Source organism: Otolemur garnettii, unplaced genomic scaffold (assembly GCF_000181295.1).
Source record: "Otolemur garnettii isolate 467f Iridium unplaced genomic scaffold, OtoGar3 scaffold00102, whole genome shotgun sequence".
NCBI lineage: Eukaryota > Metazoa > Chordata > Mammalia > Primates > Galagidae > Otolemur > Otolemur garnettii.
In genome coordinates, this window is record NW_003852497.1 from 925801 (window position 1) to 940548 (window position 14748).

At 42.9% G+C, this 14748-nt stretch overlaps 1 protein-coding gene across 1 annotated transcript in view; it reads right to left on the reverse strand.

The window, feature by feature from the left end:
* The window catches only part of DDHD2 (DDHD domain containing 2), a 17820-nt gene extending 10385 nt beyond the window's left edge, over window positions 1-7435 (reverse strand). Inside the window, exons 1-6 of the mRNA XM_012809269.2 lie at window positions 7318-7435; window positions 5973-6200; window positions 4730-4920; window positions 3120-3209; window positions 2403-2523; window positions 1223-1312 (exon numbers count right to left, since the gene is read on the reverse strand). Of these exons, the coding sequence (XP_012664723.1) occupies window positions 1223-1312; window positions 2403-2523; window positions 3120-3209; window positions 4730-4920; window positions 5973-6192 (712 nt within the window). The 5' untranslated portion in view covers window positions 6193-6200; window positions 7318-7435. The remainder of the gene's footprint in view (window positions 1-1222; window positions 1313-2402; window positions 2524-3119; window positions 3210-4729; window positions 4921-5972; window positions 6201-7317) is intronic.
* Between the last annotated feature and the right edge of the window lie 7313 nt (window positions 7436-14748).

Sequence of the window (14748 nt, forward strand, 5' to 3'; positions counted from 1 at the left end):
GTCATTGTTGTTTGGCGGGTCCGGGCTGGGGATTCGAACCCGCCACCTTAGGTGTACGTGGCTGGCGCCCTAGCCGGCCGAGCTATAGGCGCCGAGCCAATTTTCTGGTTCTTATAAATAACCACCATCCAATACTGTAGGTTAAAAAAAACCATACTGCTCAGCAGGGTGTGTTGGCTCACACCTGTACTCCTACTACTCTGGGAGGCCAAAGCAAGTAGACTGCTCAAGCTCGGGAGTTTGAGACCAGCCTAAGCAAGAGTAAGACCCTATCTCTACTAAAAACAGACAAACTGCTGGGGGTATTATGGTGGGCGCCTGTAGTCCCAGCTACTTGGGAGGCTGAGGTAAAAGGATCACTTGAGCCCAAGAGTTTGAGGTTGCTGTGAGCTACAATGCCATGGCACTCTACCTAGGGTAGCAGAGTGAGAATCTGTCTCAAAACAAAACAAACAAAAAAACACCACACTGCCTTTGAAATTCCTATCACATGGATCTTAACCTTCCAGGATACAATTCTAGTTTATGCCTAGAACCATTAACCAGTAGAATCAGACTCCCTAATGGGACAATTAGACTTGAATATTATCAAGTTTTATCTTTTTTTTTTTTTTTTGAGACAGTGTCTCACTTTGTTGCCTTGGTAGAGTCCCATGGCATCTTAGCTCACAGCAACCTCAAACTTCTCAGTTCATCCTCCCAAGGATGAGAATACTACAGGCACCCACCACAATGTCTGGCTATTTTTAGAGACAGGGTTTCACTCTTGCTCAGGCTGGTCTCAAACCTGTGAGCTCAAGCAATCCACCCACCTCAGCCTCCCAGAGTGCTAGGATTATAGGTATGGGCCACCATACCCGGCCCCTGCCCGGTTTTTCAAAATCTAGTTACACTAATGACTTAAATCTCCCTATTAAGACTATCAAGAGGTTCATCAAAGTATGAATTACAAAATGATTGAAGCTTTTTTTATTCATTTAAACTCTATCATCTTTATCAAGGGCTATGCACTCAAGAATTAGCAGTTAAGAGTATAAACTAGTAGCCTCAGGAACTAATACTTTACAGCTAAGCTGGAGAGCTTTACTTACTGGCCACCTGTCTTTAGCTCTCCAAATCTTATTATGCAGCTAAGACAACAGACAAAAGACAATGCTTAATCTCAGCTCACAGAAGCACTGACTAATACTATTCAGTCATCTTGCATGCTTTGCAAACCTACCACACTGTACAATGCTTCGAAATCGGAGATCACAAGCTGGTCCGATCCCATGGACTACAAAAACCAAGTGATCTATTTGTAAAGGTTCTCCTATGAATGAAATTACAAAGAAAAATTATGCTGTATAATTAGTCATGTATTCTAAAATCAAAAATAAAAAAGAGGTTATAAATATGTGTAAGTTAAAATATGAATATAATTAAAAAGACCTGAAATAGTCCTACATTTAAGAACTTAGTAAAAATATAGTGATTATACTATTTCTAATTTATTTTGAAATTAAGTCTGAAAACAATTTTCAGGTTTTTAAAACTTTTTATTTTAAAATAACTGCCAACTTACAGAAAACTAGAAAGAACAGAAAAGATGCGTGCACTTTTTAACACAGATTCAACTTTTCAACAATTACCACGTGTGCTTTATTATTTTCTGTTTATGTACATACACACATTTACTTTGCATACTTCTTTAACCCTTTTATATTTTAATGTATATTTCCTAAGAATATTCTCTTACATAACCAAAATACAGTTACTGAATTTAGGTAATTTAACACTGATAGAATACTGCTATCTCATATTCTACTTTAATCAACTGATAATATTTTTATTTTTTTTTTGATAATGTTTTTAAATCTGAAATTTTAAACTTCATTTTTTGAATTGGAGTAAACTAAGACTTTGTCCAAGACACAAGTCATTTCCTCTTCAAGACAAAAGAAATTTTATAATCCAGATAAATATATTATAAAACCAAACAAGAGTGACCCTAGCTAGATAGCAATGGATAATCATCAAGGTCCTATTGAAAAATAGTTTTCCTTAGATGAAAATCTTTAAGGACAGGAGTTAGTCAATAAATTTCTCCACAAGCAGGTAAAGTCACACTTCTTAGAATTAGGGACTAAAATCTGTACTTAATGATTTTCTCTTTAGTACTACCAAATTTTACGCACCCAACTATATGTACTTAGAAGCTTCAAAAGAGATTATTACATCTATTAAGATTCTTAATAGAGGAACTGATGAAGCAATTTTTAGTACATTAAATCAATTCAGTTTAAGTCTATATGGTTAAGGATTATTTTTAAGCCTTCATCTAAATCTACAGAAAAAGTCATAATTAAAGGAATAAACACATAAGTATGTCAGATAATAAAAAAATAAATTTTTAAGATTACCACAATGAATGTCAACAGAGATATTCTCAACCCCTCTCTTCACTGTTCTTGGTCGACCTTGCTCAGTAGGTGTTGACCCCCATTCATCAGACCCTGCAACTGGCTGGTAATGTACCATGAGCTTAAATAGAAAAGATGAGAGCAATCTTTTACATTCTAGTCATCTCTACATAATACTGTATTTAAAAGAGTAGGAACGTGTCTTTCAAAACATATAATCAAATCTCAACTGGAGTTTTGATATGAAACCCTTATAGCTTGAAATAAAAACCCTGAAAATACATTAGGCTAATAGATCTTTCAACAATAAATACCCTTTATTGCACACAGAAGATATGCTCACATAATGTACTGGTATTTTCTTAATCTATAGTGGCACAATTTTTCCTAAGAAAATTATTTTGTAGGAGATGAACGGAGTAGGCTCGGTGCCCAAAGCTCAGTGGCTAGGGCACCGGCCGTATACACTGGGGCTGGTGGGTTCAAATCCAGCCTGGGCCTGCTGAAAAACAAGCAAATAAAAAAATTAACACCAACATAAATGGAGTAAATTATGGTAATGGCTACAGGTTTTAAATTTTCTAATTGTGAATTCAATGTTAAATTTGCCAGAAGTTATCCTATGTAGAGTCTGTAGGAAAAAGAAATCAATTAAGTTCTCCTTAGTAATGCAATTAACCATAAAGCACATTAGAGAAATACTTTAATTCGTTTTACCTTTGGATTGTGTAATATAATAATTTCTCTGTTGGGAGACTCCAGTTTTTTTTTCCATTCATCCAGAGTTATAGCAAGCATGTAAGTTTCCTTAAAAGAAAACACATTTCATCATTTTTCTCTAATAGCTTTCCTACTGAACTTATTCATAAGAACACTAGATACATGAGTTCTAATAAGAATATCCGATGCCAATTTATCAAGTTTTTTTTGTTTTGTTTTGTTTTGTTTTGTTTTTGAGACAAACTCTCAAGCTGTCACCCTGGGTAGAGTGCTGTGACATCATAGCTCACAGTAACCTCCAACTCCTGGGCTCAAGCAAGTCTCCTGCCTCCACCTCCCATACAGGCGCCTGCCACAACCGGCTATATTTTGGTTGCAGCCATCATTGTTGTTTGGCAGGCCCGGGCTGGATTTGAACCCGCCAACTCAGGTGTATGTGGCTGGTGCCTTAGCCACTTGAGCCACAGGCGCCCAGCCATCAAGTTTATTTTTAAATTCCTTCAAAATTACAACAGATAATAGCACAGGAGGAAAAAAAAATCACTCTTGCATGCCCACAAAGGAGACAAAACTCATTTAAATTCAAGTTGGGGGTGGGGGCGGAAGGGTGCTCCCACTGAATGGGCACAGAGTCCGGAGTGTTCAGCACACCTTTTGGTGTAGGACATAACTGCAAGAGGGACTGTACCTAACAAATTCAAATATTTTGATCTGGTTGTTTGTATCCTCACATTAACCTGAAATAAAATAATAATAATTTTTAAAAATTACTCTTAATTTCAACATCTAATCGCTGTTCACATTTTTATATATTCCTGTCAATAATATTAACATCCTGGCTCGGCACCTATAGCTCAACCGGCTAAGGCGCCAGCCACGTACACCTAAGGTGGCAGGTTCAAATCCCCAGCCCAGACCCGCCAAACAACAATGACAGCTGCAACCAAAAAATAGCCGGGCGTTGTGGCGGGTGCCTGTGGTCCCAGCTACTTGGGAGGCGGAGGCAGGAGACTCGCTGGAGCCTAGGAGTTGGAGGTTGCTGTGAGCTGTAATGCCACGGCACTCTACCCAGGGGGATAGCTTGAGGCTCTGTCTCAAAAAAAAAAATATTAACGTCCTACTCCAGTTTTAAGAAAACAAATTTCAGTTCTCAAAGCAAGAAATGTAAAAATAGATCTCACTCTTCTTACTTGTGAGAGAGACACAGTTCCAACTCTCTTTGTAAGGGCACTAAGCTTTCTCTTATTCTTAAATAAAATTTCTCTTTGTTAAAAAAAAAAAGAAAAGGAAAAATGAAAATCAAAAGAGATCAATCCTGTGGTCACAGTTTAAATGTTAACAACGACTGACACTAGGGAAAAATTTATTTTTTTTTAATTTAAATTAAAAGCCTAATATACTTTCCACAATATTTTAAAATCTAAAAATAAAACTACTCCATCCTGAAACTAACTTGCAAAATAGAATGGTTTATTAAATTTTATAATGTCATACAGAGAGAAGCAAACTCTGGAAATTCCACAAAGTTAGTTACACAAAGAAAAAAAAAGATTATTAAATAAGAAACAAGTTTTTAAAAAATGAATTAAAAAGGGTCACAAGAATACCTCTAAAACTTGGCTGAAGCTCTCCGAGTAGGGAACATACTTATTGTCTTTGTCTCCCTTGTAAAACCACGTACATCGCCTCACTTCTGATGCTAGCTCATCCCAATAGACAGCATACCGCATTCTCTCCCCCAAATGAACATCATATCTGCCCCCGTCAGTGGGGACAACTCTCCCATTGCAATCTTTTCCTATCAAGGATTAGAAAGAGGAAAAGAAATACATATTTCAAAATATAATTTTGAGTTTTTCTCTAAATAATATTAAACACATGAATGAACAATTTCTATTTGGCTAAATGCTAAAGAAAATGTAATTCCTATTCTTGTACTACATTAGAAACCGTCAAAATCCTTGTTGATTTAAACGAAACTTGAAAAACATACTATCCAAATGGTTTTGTTCTTTTTCTGAGAAAAACAGTAGTGTCCCTTTAAAAAAAAAAAAGTATGTAAGATTTTTCTGAATTTTTTGCTTCAGGGACCAAAAAGTACATTAATGACCATCATGATGATTTACTGTAACAGGCACCATTCTTGTTTCATAAACAAAAAAACAAATAAGGTAAAAGTTCATTCTTCTGCAATCTGACACTCTACCCTAGCGACTTATTTTTTAGAGATGGGGCCAGGCTGCAGTGAAATGGTGTGATCATAGCTTACTGCAACCTTGAACTGCTGGTTTCAAGGGATCCTCCTGCCTCAGCCTCTTCAGTAGCTAGGACTATTGGCAAGTTGCACTACATTTGGCTTTCTAAAAAACTTTTTTTAGAGATGGTGTCCTGTTATGATGCCCAGGCTGGTCTTGAACTCTAGGCCTACAGCAATCCTTCTGTCTCAAGCCTCCCAAAGTGCTGGGATTACAGGTGTGAGCCACTGCACCCTGCCAGGTCTATTCTCTATTACAGTTTAAAAGAGATGAAAGGTCTTTGTCCATCAGAAATTAGTTTCACAGATGGGCGCCTGTGGCTCAAGCGGCTAAGGTGCCAGCCACATACACCTAAGGTGGCGGGTTCGAATCCCCAGCCCCGGCCCGCCAAACAACAATGATGGCTGCAACCAAAAAATGGCCAGACATTGTGGCCCGGGCCTGTAGTCCCAGCTACTTGGGAAGCTGAGGCAGGAGACTCACTTGAGCCCAGGAGTTGGAGGTTGCTGTGAGCGTTGAAGCCACGGCCCTCTACCCAGGGGGATAGCTTGAGGCTCCGTCTCAAAAAAAAAAAAAAGAAATTAGTTTCACCTACCAGAGCCATATGCCTCTTCTAGCTGTTGTGAATCCTCAGAGTTGAAAGGAATCCATGTCTCTTTAGAATCTATTATCTTACAATAAAACCAATGCGGAGAAACTGGCTCATACAAGCTGCCAGCATCCATGTCTATCAGCTCAAAGGAACTACATGAGTTTGGTGAGGACGATGGATCTGACTGGGACAACTGTTCCTGGTGTGACTCCACTGATGACATTTCGCTTTCTAAAGATAAAAGAAAACTATGAGGAGACGATTTCCCTTCTAGCAGTGTAATTGTTCACACGCACAAAAAAACCTGGTCATCTTAAGAAGCCATTTCTGCACCTAAGAACAAAACCTAAAGGGGCTATATAATTTAAAATCGAAATAACAAATTAATAGCTGGGTGGGAGGGAGCTTTAAACAAATGCTTCTATTAGATCAACCATTTTGCACTCAGCTTCCAATTGTTTCTCAGAAAACTGCATGATTTTATTCAGACAGTAGGTTACAAACAAACCCAGAATCACAAGAACACAGGGTCAAAACGTGATTGCAACAAAACATTTAACCCCAATTTCCAACCTAAGCCTATTGCCAAAAGCAGAAAATTCACTGCAACCAAGGTTATAACACCCCCCCCATCATCGCACATTTACAATCTATTGGAATCTTAAAATACAGAAAATAAAACTACTCATTTAAGAAGCAATCATTTTGATTGATCCTTGAAGTTGCTTAAAGAGCTGAAAATATCAAACCGTGCCTGGGACCACTGTGCGCACGCGCACACCCACTCACGTTGCCCCGAGTCTCAGGTGAAAACTATGAGGCGACCTCAAAAGCCTGTCAGAGCCGCAAAGACGACCCCGACCGATGTGTTTCTCCCTCTTCAACGCTAGTATCGCTCGGCAAAGGACAAGGCAGCGGACGTCGGCAGTACGTTCCGCAGCGGCTCCGACGCGAGGGCGAGGCTCTGCATCTCGGCAGACGCGCCCCGGCCCTGGCCCCTCTGTCCCCGTTCCTGGCACACACGGACGTGCTCCTTCTCCCCACCGACCCGGGCCTCCTGCCACCCCGCTCCGGGCTTCAGAGCTCGGGGTCTGGTCCCCTCCCGCCTCCGGAGAGAAGTGGAGCCACCAATGGACCCAGGAGAATTTCCCGGCGCCTGAGGGCGCAGTCGGGATCTGAGGCCCCGGCAGCTCCCCGCAGCCCGGGTCTCCCCCGACCCCACCGGGCGGGTCCTCCCAGCCCCCTCCTCCCCGCCCCCACCACGCGTCCTCCTCGGACCCGGCATCCGCAACCCGCGGCGCCCCGTCCGGGCCGCCCTCGCCCAGCGCCGGCGGCCAGGCGAACTCACCTGGCAGCCCCGCTGCCTTTCACGCTCTCCCGCCCTCGCTGAGGGGGGCACGACATGTCCCCGCGGCGGCCTTTACCCAGAGCCTGGGCGGGGCGGGGTGGAGCCTGCGGCCCCGAGCACGGGGCGCCCCCGCGCTCCCAGCCCACGAGCGCCGCCGGCTGCAGAGCCCAGGCGCGGCGGCCACCGGCGGGGCGGGCAGGGCTGCGGGGGCACAGGCGGCAAGTGTCGCGAGAGGTGGAGGGGATCGCGCGAGACGTGGCTCTGCTTGCGGGCCGGGAGCTGGAGCCCGCGGTCTGGAAGAGGGAGGGGCCGGGAGCTCTTCGGGTTTCTGTGATGGAAAGGTTCTTCAAGATCAGCCAATCCCGCCTCTTCACCGGCGAGGTGGGCGAGCAGGCCTGAAGCAGGGCTGCTCTGGGCACCCCCACCCCGGAGCAGGGCGCGGTGGGCACGCGGGGATGCCGCGCCGTGGGGAGGGCGCTGGCGGCAGCTGCCCGGGTCCCGACCCCCGCGTCTGCAAGCCGAGAACGGCTGTCATTGGCATCTGCAAGGAAAGAAGGTTGTCTCCCCAGCTTGTGTTTATGGCATTTAGAGGCTGACAAAAAGGTATCCCTAAAAAACGTTAGAGTTGATCTTCACGGAATTCTGGTTGGAAAGGAGGTGTGTTTGTCCAAACGAGATGACGTAACTGAGGTGTAAAGTTAGGATTTCCCACGCTCGTGAACCTACTCTGGCTTGCTCCCATGAGCATTTCATTTTCTGCAAGACCTCAGTTCCTTTGGCTATTGAACAAGACACTTTCCTAGGTTGTAGCTAGGAGATAGGCAAAGATTCAGGGAATGTTTTTTCAGTCTTGTTATTTCTACTGAAACTGAAAGAGGAAATTTTTATAACCTATTCTCTTTACAAATTAACAGCCACACACAAATATGCACGTTGACTTAAACTTCCCCTCAAGTTTGTAACACCCAAATAGTTTCTGTTCTCTATGGACAGGATGAAGAAAGCCAAGACTGTGTCCTAGATGACTAGTTAACATTATAGACTACAAGTTGCTAACATTTACTGAGCTCTGTGTTCTAGCTATGGTTGTAAGCAGCAACTTGATGAAGTAGATGCAATAGTTTATCCTTATCAGAGGTAAAATGACTCACCCAAAGTCACACAACCAGCAAGCAGGTGGGCCAAATTATGAACCCAGACAGTCTGACTTCACAGCCTGCGCCTAAGTAAAATCAGAATCAATTAAGTGACAGAATTGAAACTTGAATTTCAGTTCTCTATCTTCAGTTCTGCATCCTCTATGTTCTCAACTTTGAGGGACACAGGACCCCCTAATTGTTACAAACCTCAAGGACTATTGGTTTTGTAAGTTATATTTACAATTATTTATTGTACTACAAATTAAAATTGAGGCATTTAAGTATTAATTCATTAAAAGCAATGGTAAGTGGTGTGAAGCGGCTCACACGTATAATCCTAGGACTTTGGGAGGCTAAAACTTAAGGAAAAGATGATAAACTGGACTTCACCGAAATTAAATACTTCTGCTCAGTTAGGAGAATGAAAAGACAAGCTACAGGCTGGGATAAAATACTTGCAAATGACCTATTTGACAAAGGACTAGTGTCTGAAAAACATAAAGAACTCTCAGCCTGGTGTGATGGCTGGCTCATGCCTGCAATCCTAGCATTTGGGGAAGCCGAAGCACAAGGATCGCTTGAGGCCAGGAATTCAAGACCAGCATGGATAAGATCAAGACCCCCATCTCTACAAAAAATTTAAAAATTAGCCAGGTAGTATGCAGTGCTGGTAGGACCAGCTACTCAGGAGGAAACAGGGGGATCACTTGAACCCAGGAGTTTGAAGTTGCAATGAATGATGGTGATGCCACTGCACTCTAGCCCGGGAAACACAGTAAGACCTGCCACACACACCCCCAAAATAAACAAGAATAAACATTCTCAAAACTAGTGAAAAGGCAAAAAAAAAAAAAGGTGGAGGTGGAGCTAAATCTTAATCCCTTTTTTTTGCAGTTTTTGACCCAAGCTGGGTTTGAACCAGCCACCTCTGGCATATGGGGTGCCCTACTCCTTTGTGCCACAGGCACTGCCCTTAATTCCTTTTTTTTTTTTTTTTTTTTTGAGACAGAGTCTCAAGAACTGACAGCAACCTCAAACTCTTGGGCTTACCCAATTGTCTTGCCTCAGCCTCCCAAGTAGCTGGGACTATAGGCACCTGCCACAATGCAGCTATTTTTTTGTTGTTGTTGCAGTTGTTTTAGCTGGCCAGAGCCAGGTTTGAACCCGCCAGCCTCATGTATATGGCCGCCACCCTACCCACTGAGCTACAGGCACTGCCCTAAATCTTGATTCCTAATACCATTCTTCAAAAAGAAGAGCTTATAATAACTGATTCTAGGACTGGAATAGGAAATATCCTAGATAAGCCAGAAGCATCTTATAGTGCCAGAAAGTATGAAAGGGTTAAAAAAGTGAAGACTACAAACTATGGCCTTGCCCTGGGCCACATGCAGCCTGCCTAGGACATTTATCCCCACCCCCACGCCCAGTCTGTCCTGCTTAGCAGCCTACTCATCCTGGGCCCGCAGTCTTGCCCTCCAGTGGTCTGAGGGACAGTGAACTGGCCCCTTGTTTAAAAAGTTTGAGGACCTGGCTCAGCGCCTGTGCCTCAAGTGGCTAAGGCACCAGCCACATACACCTAAGGTGGCAGGTTCGAATCCAGCCTGGGCCCGCCAAACAACAATGACGGCTGCAACCAAGAAATAGCCAGGCGTTGTGGCGGGCGCCTGTGGTCCCAGCTACTTGGGAGACAGAGGCAGGAGACTCACTTGAGCCCAGGAATTGGAGGTTGCTGTGAGCTTTGATGCCACTGGCACTGTACCCAGGGGGACAGCTTGAGGCTCTGTCTCAAAAAAAAAAGTTTGAGGACCCCTGGTCAAGAGGATATAGCCAACTGAATGAGCTCCCAGTGACCAAAGCAAAACAATTTTAGCAACAAAATAAATAGGGTGGTATTGGATCATAACCCAAAATAAATATCCATTGAATCTACACTAAAAAAAAAAAAAAAAAAGAATAGACAAATCTCCCTTGCAGAGAAATTCCGAATAATTTATATAGATACTTCACTCTCAAAGAGCTGAAGTGTAATTCCTCACTCCTATAGGCAACATTCTCCCAAATAGTATAGTATGAAAATTGGAAAGGAAATCTGACAAACTACCTGAGCCAGGCAGTAACATCAGCAGTATAAGTCACTGATATGATTGATGAGAAGGAAAAGTGAACTCTGTGGTCCAAACCTATATAGCCCCAGTCTAATTACAAGAAAAATGTCAGATAAACCCTAAAACACCTGACCAGTGTTCCTCAAAACTATCAAGGTCATCAAAAACTAGGAAAGCCTAAGAACTGTCATAGCCAAGAGGCCCCTAAGGAGATGTGATGACTAAATGTAAGGTGGTATCCTGGATGGAATCCTGAAGAGTAAAAGGGAAATAGGTAAAAACTAAGAAAATATGAATCAAGAATGGACTTTTGGTAATAATGTATCAGTATTGGTCCACTAATTATGACAAATGCACAATACTAACATGGGAAACTGGGTGAGAGGTATATATGAGAATTCTGTCATAGCATCACAATCATTTTGAACATCTAAATATTCTAAAATTAAATACAGTAGGGCGGCGCCTGTGGCTCAAAGGAGTAGGGCGCCAGCCCCATATGCCGGAGGTGGTGGGGTCGAACCCAGGCTCGGCCGAAAAAAAAACTATAAAATTAAATACAGTATAAAAATAAGCAAAAGACTTGCACAGATATTTCACAGAATAGAATATACAGATGGCAAATAAGCACATGAAAAGATGATCAGGCTTGGCACCTATAGCTCAAGCGGCCGAGGCGCCAGCCACATACACCAGAGCTGGCTGTTCAAATCCAGCCTGGGCCTGCCAAACAGCAATGACAACTATAACCAAAAAATAGCCAGGCATTGTGGCGGGCACCTGTAGTCCCAGCTACTTGAGAGGCTGAGGCAAGAGAATCGCCTAAGCCCAGGAGTTGGAGGTTGCTATGAGCTGTGATGGGACAGCACTCTACCCAGGGCGATAGCCTGAGGCTATCTCAAAAAAAAAAAAAAAAAAAGAAAGAAAGAAAAGAAAAGATGATCATAGGCATTAGCCATTTGGGAAATGCTAATTAAACCATACAGAGATAGTTTATGCTTTCAGAGGTAGCATAGATAGCACTTTCAGAGGTAGAAGTGGAAGGCCAAGAGTTCAAGACCAGCCTGGGCAGTAAGACAAAACCCTACTTTTCTACTAGAAAAACAGAAAAATTAGCCGGGCATGGTGGTGTCACCTATAGTCCCAGCTACTTGGGAGGCCTGAGGAGGATCATTTGAACCCAGGAGTTTCACTTTGCTGTGAATTGATACGCCACTGAACTCTAGCAAAGACAAGGGATCAAGACCCTGTCTCAAAACACCAAAAAAAAAAAAAACCCACACATCTATCAGAATGGAAAAAGGAAAAATAATGACACTACCAAATACTAGCAAGGATACAGAGAAACTCAAATTTTCCTGCTGAGAATGTAGAACAGTACTGCCATTCTAGAAAAGTTTGGCAGTTTCTTAAAAAATTAAACATGCCACTACCAGATGACCCTGAATAGACTCCTAGGCATTATTTCATTTCAAAAGAAATGAAAACTTACATTCACATAAAAACCTACCTAAGAAAGTACATATAAGCTAGCTGTACGTTTACTTCATAATAGCCCAAAACTGGAAACAGTCCTTCCACCAGCAAATGGTTAGACAAGCTACAGCATACTCATTCTACAGATGACTATTCGCAATTAAAAAGAATTGACACATGAAACAAATGCGATGAATTTCCTAAGAATTATGCTAAGTGAATAAGAAAAGCCTGTTTCTAAAGGCTTACATACTGTATGATTCCTGAAATGACAGAATTTAGAATTGAACAGATCAGTGGTTGCCGTGGAGTTAGTATGGGGGGAAATGGGAAGTTTGTTGCTATTAAAAGGTCAGTAGGAGGGATAACTGTGGTGATGTATCCACATCAGTATCCTGGCTGTGACTTTGCAGTCAAGTTTTACAACATGGAAGAAGCTGGGTGAAAGGTACATGAAATCTCTGTATTATTTCTTTCATTTTATTCTGAGACAAAGTCTCCCTCTGTTGCCCAGGCTACAGTGCCATGGCATCAGCCTACTCACAGCATCCTCAAACTCCTGGGTTCAAGCAATCCTCCTACCTCCGCCTCCCAACCCCTGGCTAATTTATTCTTCTTTATCAGGAGAGACAGGTTCTCACTCTTGCCCAGGCTGGCCTCAAACTCCTGCGCTCAAGCAATCCTCCTGCCTAAGCCTCCCAGAGTGCTAGAATTACAGGCATGAATGACTATATACCTGGCCTATTATTCCTTAAAACTGCAGGTGAATCTATTATTTTCTCAAAATAAGAACTATAATTTTTTTTCTTTTTTTTTTTGAGACAGAGCCTCAAGCTGTCGCCATGGGTAGAGTGCTATGGCATCACAGCTCACAGCAACCTCCAACTCCTGGGCTCAAGCGAGTCTCCTGCCTCAGCCTCCCAAGTAGCTGGGACCACAGGCGCCCACCACAACGCCTGGCTATTTTTTGGTTGCCGCCATCATTGTTTTGGCAGCCCGGGCTGGATTCGAACCCGCCACCTTAGGTATATGTGGCTCGCGCCTTAGCCACTTAAGCCACAGGCACTGAGCCAAGAACTATAATTTAAAAAATACAATACTCCACATTAAATACAAATTTCAGGGTCAGTGCCTGTGGCTCAGTGGGTAGGGTACTGGCCCCATATACTAACAGTGGCAGATTCGAACCTGTTCCTAGCCAAACTGCAACAAAAATAGGCAGACATTGTGGCGGACACCTGTAGTCCCAGCTACTCAGGAGGTTGAGGAAAGAGAATCGCCTAAGCCCAGGAGTCAGAGCTTGCTGTGAGCTGTGACACTACAGCACTCTACTGAGGTGATAAAGTAAGACTCTGTCATATATATATATATATATATATGAATTTCAGGTAAACAACAAATCATCTTTTAGTTGGATCATACTGATACTAAAAATTGGTTGTTGAAATTCAAACTTAAGTGGGAATCTGAATTTTAGCTGGCAATGCTATTCTTGACTTTAGCCAATTTTGCAATCATATATTACAAAATAAAAGGACATTATAGGGCTGGCTGAGATAAAATGTGTTCTGCTCCAGAAAGTGCCTAAATTCTCATTCTTAGCAGCTGACACACACTCTGCCCCACATTTCAATATGACAGATATTCCCACTACTCCCAGTGAGAAAAGCCACATAGGGTGTAAAACAGTCCTATTGTTCATACCAGTGAAAATTATCCAGTCCCCCTCCAAATTTCAGAGTTAAAACACCTATCCCCTACAAAAAATATTATGGAAAAAAAATTTTATTTTTTGAGACAGAGACTCAAGCTGTTGCCTAGGGTAGAGTGCTGTGGCATCATAGCTCACAACAACCTCCAACTCTTGGGCTCAAGCGATCCTTTTGATACCGGATTTCAGGTTCTTGGTGTCAGTGATTGCAACCAGGGACAGAATTAGTAGTAAGTCAGAATTTATTCAAGGAACAAAAATTACAACAACTGCAAAAAACCAAATCTCCTGGCAGAGAGAACCCACGAGGGGAACAAGCTCTCTTGCTCCTTCTTCCTGAGGTCTGTCCAGTCTCTGAGTCTCTCTTCGGTTCTCTGCTCGGGGTTTATATAGTGGCAGGGGGTTGTTTTGGGGGAAACTCAATGTTGACTTTTAGGGCACAGGCCCTTGTCAGTTATTGCCAGCTGTCTAATGAGCTCTCAGGCCTTAGAAAATGAAATGAAATTGACCAGTCAGGACTGCAGGTGGAGGAGACAGCAAGGCACCATCCAGGAAATTGACCAGCCAGAAGTACAGGAAGAGACAGAAAGGCGCAGTGTCTCCCCGCACGTGTCCAGCCGGATAATCAAGCTGGTTCCTCCATCCACCGCAACATCAACAGGTCCAGGGTTAAGGTGGCAGGTGGTGGTGCCCCCTTGTCCTGCATCACTCTTGCCTGTTTTTCTATTTTTAGTAGAGATGGGGGGAGGGTCTCAAACTTGTGAGCTCAAGGAATCCACCCACCTCAGCCGCCCAGAGTGCTAAGATTATAGACGTGAGCCACCACATCTGGCCATGAAAAAATAATTAAATAGAATCCAGAAAGCATTTTCTAGAAACAATTTTGAACCTCCAGCAAACTAATATCATACCATAAAAAATAAAAGAATTTACAGGCTCGGTGCCTATAGCTCAACCGGCTAAGGCATCAGCCATGTACACCTAAGGTGGCGGGTTC